Genomic DNA, 10529 nt, shown 5'->3' on the forward strand with positions numbered 1-10529 from the left:
TGCTCTGAGTTTTTGGCTTTGAGAATATTTAAAGTGCAAAATTCAGTCAAAATCAGCATGTTCCATGGGGTTCTATTTCAGCCTGCTTTAATTCTGCTGTAAAAACATACTCTCATTCAGTTTGATGGAAATTCAGTCTGAAGTCTTGAAACAAGTCTCCTCCAAATTATGCAGAGAGAGAATTTTTTCTTTAAATTTGGCTTGCAGACCCTGGCCAAAGACTAATGCCCGAACAGCAGCCCTGGGTCTCCATTCCCACCTGCGGTCCAAGCTCAGAGCAAGGAGAAGAGCATCCCTCGGGCTGCTGTTCCCTCCAATGTAATTCTGTTCTTCTAGAAGTGCACACCAAAACTTGGGTTCATTTTCCTGCTTGAAATTAAAGGTTTGGGGATGTTGTAGTCTTTTTTCAACAAACTCCAGAGCCCCGTGTCCGGAGCACAGCTACAGATTTTCACATGCAGACTTGAAGGAGTTTGTTTTCTAGGTTTTCAGGATGGATTGCAAACCAGCATGGCCAAGGTTTTCTTCACTATATTTTCGATAGAGGAATTTTTTTAGCTGCCTTAGTAGCTAATCAATGAGCTCCTATAAATCGCTTATCACTTTGTTAGTAGATTCAGAAGAAGCACTGGAAAATTTTTAACACTAGTGATTTATGAACCAGCTTCCTAAGTCCAACCAGTTATTACAGCTGCAGAGTGCTCACACCAACACTGGGCTTATGGATGGAAATGTACTTTACACAACTGATAGTCAACAGAAAGTGGTCAACAGGGTCACACTCTAATTGAACAGTTTCTATTTATGGGTATTTCAACAGAGGTTATACCCAGCTATTAAAATGTAAAAAGTATTTGCACAATTCTACACTTCTCGCTTTCTTTTAAATGTTATTAGAAAACTAATATAACAAGCTAATTAGGGAAGACTATGGAAAACAGCCTACACAGTACTCTGATGCCCAGTATACTGCTGTTCGTTCTCTATTTTATTTACCCAGATCCTACAAGCAGAGGTAAACCCAAGGGTCACTCATTCCAAAAGAAAAGTCCAAAGCTCTTAGGAAGGCCTTAGTAAGGGCCATTAGCACAGAAATAAATACCAGCCTCCTACACTGGACCAGTGAAGGGAGACGTTATCTCATGCACTAAGCTTTTAAATGCATATTCATATTTAGACCTGAATCTTTGTGGACTTAAGAGGCATTGCAGGTGTTCAGCACTTCCCAAACGATCAAAATAACATGCTCCCTTACATCATCAGATTTGAAGCTCGAGCTCCAATGTTCCTTAAGCACTTGGGTTAACATTAGGAGGCATAATAAGGGCAGCAATGTTTTACTGTATTCCAGTATTAACTTGAGCACATCTTCTGAAAGTAGCGGGGGAAATCACTCGAGCAGGATCCTTTGGACTGGCCACCTCATTCGCCATTACACTTTAGTGACAAGTTCAAGCAATTCCTCCAAGTCTAACTCACTTCAGTCTATTTTCTTCCTTTACAAAAAATACAGTTTTGAGCAAGTTTCATAAAAGGTTATTCTTGCTCTTTGCAAAGACATAATTTAGATTTTGCTTCTTGTCTCTGTATTTACTGTATGTTAGCCTTGAACTTGAAAAGCTGAAAAAAAAGGAGAAGAAACTGAGAAAATGTTGTGGTTACAAATTTAAACAAATCCAGGATGGCTGGAAAGAAAAAAACCCAACCTGCTGCAAGGAAGTGTTTGTCTGTGTGTACAATATGTTGCTGATATTCATTGAATGGCAAATATCTGTGTTGTGTTTTCTTATTTACACTCCTTTGCTCTTTCAGATTTTGTTTTCATAAGAACCACAACTACATTTCAGCAAATTTTAGAAAGGACAGACCTCACCAGGCTGAATAAAGCTGCAGAAAACCAGCTGGTGGGAGCCATTCCACGCCGCTCCGCAGAGAGCAGCCCTGGGACACTGGGTCACTTCCACTCGTAATTCTCCCATCCCAGGGCAACAGGCCAGGCATTCCCTGTTTCCACACCCACCTGGGACACCCGTGGGGGAATATCTCACTGGCACATGTCTACTTTTATTACAGCAAACCCCTCCTCTGATCAGTCTACCGAAACGGTGCTCTGGGACCTCATGCGCACTGTTCCTGGAAAACATCCAGCTCAAGACTGCAGTTTAAAATACATTGATTTTTTTTTTTTTCCCCTCTAAGCACCAGCCCTCCCTGGTTAATCCTTTAGTCATTACAGTCTGTTTCTGGATCACAGAGCAGCAGCAGGCATGCAAGCCTGACAGGTGAGGTTGTGCCTCCAGTCCGTACCTGTTGGTCTTGCCGCAGCAGAACTGGTGGCTGGGCGCAGCGAGGATGCGACCGCAGCCTGCGCCCGTGGCCAGGCCCTCACTTCACCGAACCCTGCGCAAAGATTTCCTCTGTCTCCCCAGTACCTGCACCGCACGAAGCACACACGGCTCTCCTGACAGCTTGGAAAAAGAGGGATGCAAACACCAGATTGAAACCCACTCAACAACTTCTTTGGGCAGTGCCGGTTTTGTCTCCTGAACGCACAGACCCCCTTCCCCTGCAGAGGCCAGCACGGACATGGGACAGAGGGACAGGGACTTTGCTTTGCAGGAAATCTGCCTAGCTGCTGCGCAGGTGACAGCGGGAGGATTTGCATTGCCCAGTGGTATTTTGCAGCAGCAAGGTAACAGACCTGTACAATCATGCTAAACATCTATCTCAAACATTCAAGTCGATGAAGATCATAACCAAAGGGCTATGAAACAACCAGCCGTGCCGTGAAACCTGGGTAGAGACAAAGGCCAGTACCCAAAAGCCATCCTTGCCGGTTCCTGAACATCACTATCCGTACATTGTTAGAATGAACTCTGAGTCCTATATCCAACCAACATTTTTACCAATTTTTACTTCAGTTATCCATTAAGCTGGAGATTTTTAGACTGATCTAACAGTCAGATTTGACACTATTGGTTTCTAATAAATTATAGCATTTTTCATCTGTGGAATAACTCTTATCAAACCAACAAAATCTACAGGCTTTTCAGTCTGCCAAGACAAACTAGGAAAAAATCAACCATCACTCAAGTCTGACCAAAAAAGCTCAGAGCAAGGTCCTTCTGACATGAATATGTTAGCAGACTTGGCTGATTACAGCACTACCGCCTGCAGACGAGCATCCTTCTGAGAGAGAATTTTGTTTGGCAAGACGGACCAGACTCACTGATGATGACAATAATTACCTGGAAACAGAAACATCTCTTGTCACAGGAGAGGAAGCTTGCATTATTCATTGGATTAGACTTTGTTATCTTTTGGGACATTTTGATCTTCACTGATTTAAAACTAGACAGAACCAACTACTAGAACATAGATCGGTATCAGTTTAAAGAGAGGGGGAAATGGTGATATTCTAGCAAGTGAAAAGCACACCCAGCCTGCATCTTCTTGAAAGAGTAAGGCGAGAAGGCCAAAATTTACAACTGTCCCTAGAGCAAGTAGAGGCAGCACATGTCCTTCAGGAGCAAGAGCCTTGTTAATTAATTTTTGGCTTTCAGAGCTACAGTGCCAGGAGTGTCTCACATCTTTGAACATCTGCAGGTGCTTGAGCTGCTCTGCATGTGCAGATGTGAACTGGCCAGGGCAAGGCAAGGCTTAAGCAAATCAGGCCACTGTCCTGATTTTCTCATGCTTGCTCAGACTTTGAAGCACTGCCTTAGGAAGGGGGGACAGCCATCTGTCTAAATCCCCATATTCTTTTCTGCTAGTGAACTTGAAGGAGCATATGTCAACCCCTCTCCACCTGCTTGTTGCAGGAAAACATTTGGGTTAAACTGAAGGCTTGACGTATCTAACGAATTATCCCTCACCGTGTCTTGGTGTAGTTGTCAGTACCCACATCTTTTCCCTAGTTCTTTCTCTCCAGATTGTGTGTGAATTTTCTCTCCTTTTCCTCCATCTGTACTTCTTCTATATTTGCTCCTTTTTGCCTAGTAGCTCTCGTCTGCCCCTGCTTTATTGCTCCAGCTGAGCAGAGGGCAACCTGCTTGTTGTGGTGCCAACTGTGCTCCTTGTTGGTGCTACCCACAGCTGTGCTGGGAGCCACGAGAGTAAAAGCAAAGGGTTTGATGTGATATATTAGAGTTAAGATCTCCCCTCTGTACTGTGAACAGTTCTGAGAGCCTATTGCAGTCTCAGCCACTGACAAGCAGAGAGAGAAGGGATGTGGCATCAGGGTTTTGGGGGCAAAAGCAATATGCAGACAGGGGCTGCCATGCAGTTTCTGCCCATCCCATCCCACTGCCATGTCACTCGGTTCCTAGCTGCTCGGCAGACACACGCACGCAGCCTGCCATGTTGCTGATCTGAAGCTAAAGCCTTCTCCGTTTCCAACCTGTTATTTCGCTCTTCTGGCAATCACAACATCCACGTGCAGGACTGTCACCCTCAGTCCTGGCAATGCTGCAAGACTGGAGCGAGGCAAAAAGAGCTGGTTTGTAAGTTATTGGAGGTGGTGAAAAAGAGCGTGCTGCTGCCGCTGTGAAGTCAGGAATGGGGCCAGGCTACAAAAGGCTGAGCCAGCCCATATGGTTTAACACCCCTCACCCCCGCCACAACATTTACCAGATGTTCCAAGTGCACATTTTTGATTCATCCCATCGTAAAGGTTGAAAACATTTAAAAATTAAGATCCAAGCACAGGCTATCACCCTCTTCAAAAATGAGAGTGTTTGGAGATGAGGTTTTACTTTAAGAGAGATCATCAAAACAACAGGGGGGTGGAACCCACAAAATGGTTCAAGTCAGAAATCCAACCTTAGCCGGTATAAAATTTAAGTAAACGTCTTTGACGTAAGAGAAACTGGATGGAGAGAAAATGCCTGAGCAGAACCTCACCTCCTTTCCTCAACTCATCCTCCACCTGTGAACAGGAGCCAGGCTGTGACTCCTGCCTACCCACCACGCAGGAACTGCATTTCAAAGAACTGTTTAATTATGGCTCTAATGTATTAACACAGTCTGTCTCCAAACCTTCCTTTGCATCAGCCTATTTGAAACTGGAGTGGAGCCCAGCTGCGCTCCGAGGATTGCATTGTCATCCCAAGTGCCGTCTTTGCAGCCCATTTTGCCACCCACTCAGCAAAGCAGCTGCAGGTCTGCTGTACTGGACGCTTTCTGCATGCCCTGCATTTCGGGAAAACCTCCTCCACAGAGAACATGAATCTCCCATTAGCCTTAATAGCACCTGAATTTGAACAAGGGGAGAAAACGTCATACAATATTAATGGTGCAATTCTGTTAATAGCACACACTGTACCCATGTGAGTAGCTGTGTAGTTTACACCCTCTTCGGTCCAGCTGATCTACTTTCAAAAGGATTTGCACAGGAAGAATGTTCTTTATCTTCCTGCCAACCACAGGCATTTACCTTCTGAGCAGTATTTGGAGCACACAATGTATTTGGTGTATCAAAAAAAATATTCCTCCCTCTATCCTTCCTCCTTTGGAAATAAGCATCCTTTCCCAGCTCTGAAGAGTCCCTCCAACTGTGCATTTCACAGGATCTACTAAGCAGCTCTGCAAAGACCACCTCTGCATCTACCTAACCAGTTGTATTAGACACCTCCCATGTTTAGGCCCATTAACCTGATCACAACGGCTTGATGAATTAATGCTTATATAGACACAGTTGGCAGCTTCTAATTAAATAATTATGGCTAAGCAGCTGCAGAGAAGTTGTAATGCTCCACTGGAAAGCCAGATGTCAATTTTATTGGTCCTCAAAGTTTTAAATGAAATGATTTAGTGAAATTTGGGAAGGCAGTTCTTTTGCTCCAGATGAATTCTGTAGATACCGTGCCTGCTCTCAGGTCGACTGGCTGCAGCCAGACCCCAAGCACGCAGCCAGAGAACCTCTGCAGCCCACCAGCGGCTCTATCGCAGCAAGCAGCAAATGGCACAGAGCCTAACAGAACGATTCGGACTGAGATAGAGGAGAGTGGTTTGGCATCACAGTCACTGCTTTAGCTTTTACCTAGGGAAGGACCCTTTGAAAAATCCATCTCTGAAACCGTATCAGTGTCAAAAATCCACAAAACTGATATGAGCCAAACGCAAAGCCTGTTGAACTGGGTAAGAGTCTTTCCAGGAACTTTCATTGGACTGGGCTTTCCCTGCACTGATGAGAGAAGATTTTGTGGCACCTACTCTAGCGTTTCACTCTCCAAAATTTCTAAGGTCCCTCTCATCTCAGTACCTAACGCTAGCTGCAGTGATGCAGAAGCAATGAGCAATCCTTGACAGTAAAAATTTGAGTAATATGAAAATCAGGAGTCTGTGTTTGCTAATTCATGCAAAAGCTACGTTCATCCTCTCTTCAATTAGGAAACCATTGTGCCTATAAGGAACTTAGATTTTTTTCTGATTTTAAATATAAATGCAAACACAATTTATTCTAATCCATTCCTATAACTACACTAATTCTCCTTGTATAACTTGTACAAGACACTATGATTTCAAATAGAAGAAGCCTAATAATAGAAATCATCCATCCCTGTTGGAATATAAGCGGATCCATGACCTTAGAACCATTTTGCTAAGAAATCCAGCTAGAAAACTAATTTTAAGTAAATCTATGCATGTCAAAAATACAGATGGCTTTTCAGGATGCTGACTTAGGCATCATTACATAAGCAGATTAGGGCTGCCTGTTGAGCCCAGACACAAGAGTAGATGGCGCTGAATCTAGTATTACACACAAACTATTCACTTCCCGATACATCTTTCATCTAAAACTTTTGTCAGCTCTCCACGCTACTGAGCCTAACTGTAAGCACCGCACACAGCGCAGCAGGTCTGCCAGCAAAGCATCATCCTGCTCTAAACCCTACTGCCCAAAGCAGCAGCTGGCTAAAGCCCATTTCTACAAATGGACTGGGGAAATGTTCCATCCTTCACCCTTTTGAAATGAAAATGGAGGAAAACAGCCTCACGAACCTCTCAAATATTTAAGCACAGCAGTTGTGGAATGATTTTCTGATACAGAATTATAGAATCAAAATTACCCTCGTGTTACCATTGGTAACGGTGCCTCTACCTGAATATCAGCTTAGAAAGTTAATGAGCTTGCTAGAGCTATCAGCTAAAATTACCACAACAGTATGTGATCTGATGTGATTGCGGTAAGCAGGGCAGATTCTTCTCATTATGAGGGTAGTTTGTTTTTCATAGGCATGTTGCATAACAAGGCACAGCAACTTGCCTCTCTCTGCTCTGAGCCCTCATTTCAGAGCACATCAGCTGGCTCCGAGCAGACCCCCTGTTGAAAAGCAGCCAGAGGGACAGGATTTTGTTTTCCCTTCCCTGCGTGTAAGTGTGTCAGGTTTGTTGACAGATGGCTTGGCTGACTGTGCTTGACTATTATCAAGCAGCTATTACCTTTGCAAATTGAATCCCATTTGAAGATTTTCTGTAATTAAATCTGCAGTGTGTTTGCAAGGCTTATATTGCATCCCGCACGTACTCGGGAAGCGTGCAAGGCAGTCAGATGGCTGATGTACACAGCCAGAGACATCGGCATCCTCCAGCCACGGGGATGGGCAGCTTTTGGCAGTCTGTGCTGCCACCTAGCCAAGACCAAGCCATTGAGTTCAGCCTTGCTTTACGTTTCGAAAGCTTAAACTGAACCGTATCCCCCTGGATCTAAAGAAAGCCTTAGTCGGCGGCAGACGCGAGGAAATTTGCGCTCTTTGTGCTTTGAGAATTGTACAGTCAACGGAAGAGAGCAGCTTAAAACAGGTAGTTGCAGTTCGTTCAGAAGTGTCTTGTACTTACGGTAGAAGACATATTCAGTGTAGCTGGACCAGACCTTGTCGTCTGTGTACTGGTTGACAAAGGAAGCCGTCACCGAGGAGTTACAGGCCACCATGTGGAATCCACACTCGGACAACATGTCGAAAGCCCTCTCTAGGTGCTTGAACTTGAGATAAAACCTGGAGGTGTACCTTTCTGGAGCCCTGTCTGGGTCTCTGCTTTCATTCAAACTTTCTCCAAAGACCTCTTTGACCAGAGCAATCCTTCCACAAACCAAAATCCTTGGGACCCTCCTGAATTTGGCATCTGCTTGGCTCTCCCTGCCAATAGTGCACGACCCCCGGTACCCGATGGTAATGAATCCCCACTTCCGATCAGGCGGTAAGAGCGATGAGGGTGGGCATATTCTCGTGTCACTGCCTTGGGAGACCTCTTCATAGTCACTGTGGCAATAATCATCGGGGCTTTGCTTGTTGTCATCAGGAGTCAGGAGTTTGACCAAGTCCGGGAGCTGGAAGTACTCAGCCTCCCTCTTGAGCCTTCCCTTCTCTGGGAAGTGGTCAGGCAGAACCACTTGCTTGTCCCTGAGATAGTCCAGAATATAGCGGAAGAGGAAACCATCTCTGTCGATGAAGAATCTTCCCTTGGAGTCCTTGGCCAGATCGTTGGCTGTCTCTCTCTTTGGGGTGAACATTTTCCACAGCAGGGAGTGAGGGGTGCCAACCAAGGTGGAGTGGCGAGTGAAGTAAACCTGGCCGCCCACGTTTAGCTCCACTACCTCCGGGAAGGAGTGCAGCCCAGTCCCCTGCTCTCGAGAAGGAAGGTAAGTCCTGCAGTTGCCACTTAGAGCCATTGTACTTTAAAACAGCAGCACGAAGCAGCAGGACTATCAATCACACCAAAGTGTAGAATAAGGCTCCCAACATTAAGGAGAAACAGGGGGGGGAAAGGGAAGTGAGAAAAGAAAAATAGCCAAAAGGTTTGCTTAAAAGAAATCTGAACTGTCCATGAGTGACAGTGTGGCAGAAGTGGCTTATACCCTAAGTCAGAGGGGCTGGAGAGCAATCGCTTCATGAAATGCAATCACATCATTAGATCTTCCAACAAAGCCATCAAAATCAAGGTCAAGCCAAGCCTATGGTCATTCACAGGTCTGTCGAAAGGGAAAACAAAATGAGACACAAATTATTCTTTTAAGCATCACAGAAGCTGCAACAGAGAAAAGCAGATCAGTTTAGAAAGCCGAGCTAGATCTCCTGCTAAATAGGTCTATTTTTTTGCAAGTTCCACGCTTCTTTTTCACAAGTACCAATCAATGGAAGGACTACATACGGCTCCACCGTTTAAAAGAAAATACACACTTCATCTTTAAAGAAACATCTAATTTAGACATGCACACGAGGGAACAAGAACAGCGAGTCTTACCTTGGTTATAATTAATGCATAGCTCTTGTAAAGGAAAGCAAAATTTCAAGACACTCGGAACACGCATACAGGCACACAGAGTCCAGTTAGTATGAAATCCGATCCCAGCAAGGGACAGCAAAGGCAAGAGAAGTGCTCGGAGCAACATCCGTGTAGATCTCAAGAGTTAAACCGAGTCACAGGAAAGTTAACCGTGGCAGGTGACGAGAGAAACCAATACACACAGCGCGATGGGGGAGAAGGAGAAGAAAAAAAAAAAAAAGCCGCAACAACCCCCCCGAATGAAGCCGGCCGGGCTCCGGGAGGGCGGGCAGGGCAGCGCGGGGGGCGCGCCGTTTCGGCTGGCTCAGATGACTTGCAGAAACCCCGCAGCCTGCGCTAAGGGCTGGCGGGCTCCGGCGGCTCCCGCGGCGGCAGCCAGCCGGGCAGCGCGGCCGGCGGCGCGCCCATGTCCCCGCCGGGACCGGGGCCGGGACCGGGGCCGGGACCGGGGCCGGGACCGGGGCCGGGACCGGGGCGCTGCGGGGCCGCCCCGCTCCGCTCCGCCCCGCCCCGCTGCGCCGGGCCGGGCCGGGCCGTGGGGCCGCTCCCGCGCCCCTGCGCCGCGCTGCGCGGCTCTGCTCAGCGGCGCGGGGAGGGGAGCGCGGAGGGCGATGCCGATTGCATCATCTTAAAGGAGTCGGGCCGGGATGGGCGCCCCGGGCCGGGACCGGGCCAGCGGCGGCACCGGGGCCGCTGCAGGGGGCTGCGGGAGGGGCCGCAGCCCGCCCGGCTCGAGTTGGGGGAAAAGTTCCTCCCCGCTCCGCTCCTCGCCGTCCCCCGCCGGCCGGCAGCGCCCGGCGCCCGCCCGCCCGCCCGCCGAAACGGGGCCTCCCCCGGCTCCGCGCGGACAACGGCGGCGGGCTCAGCCGGCGACGCGGGCGGGCAGGGCGGGAGCGCCCGGCGGGTGGGGGCTGCCGGCACGCACGCCCGTGGCTTTCAGGCAGGACCGCGATTTTATCACGCTGCTGGCGCTCCTCATCTCCCCAGCGGCGACCCGGCAAGGGCAGGAGCCGGCAGCGAGGCGATCCGCCGAGGGAGGAGGTGGGACCCCCAAGGAGGCTCGGCGCGGCGGGAGCGGCCCCGCACCGACTTTATCTGTCGGGTCTTTAACGGGGCGGGGGGGGGGAGAGCGGCTCCGCGCCCGCCCCGCGCTGCCCGCGCCCCGTGGCCGCGGCGGCACCGCCACCTCGCGTCCGCGGCGGCGATCGCGCAGGATCGGCCCGGCTGCTCTTCCCGGGTCAAGC

At 48.2% G+C, this 10529-nt stretch overlaps 1 protein-coding gene across 2 annotated transcripts in view; it reads right to left on the reverse strand.

The window, feature by feature from the left end:
* KCTD16 (potassium channel tetramerization domain containing 16) overlaps positions 1-9989 on the reverse strand; it is an 80399-nt gene extending 70410 nt beyond the window's left edge. The window contains exons 1-2 of one of the 2 annotated variants that reach the window (XM_075056336.1): positions 9244-9989; positions 7840-8971 (exon numbers count right to left, since the gene is read on the reverse strand). In XM_075056336.1, the coding sequence (XP_074912437.1) occupies positions 7840-8671 (832 nt within the window). In that variant the 5' untranslated portion in view covers positions 8672-8971; positions 9244-9989. Of the gene's footprint in view, positions 1-7839; positions 9084-9243 lie in introns of those variants that run through there. The other variant, XM_075056337.1, reaches the window with a different exon arrangement.
* Positions 9990-10529: the final 540 nt, after the last annotated feature.

This window comes from Buteo buteo, chromosome 24 (genome assembly GCF_964188355.1).
Source record: "Buteo buteo chromosome 24, bButBut1.hap1.1, whole genome shotgun sequence".
NCBI lineage: Eukaryota > Metazoa > Chordata > Aves > Accipitriformes > Accipitridae > Buteo > Buteo buteo.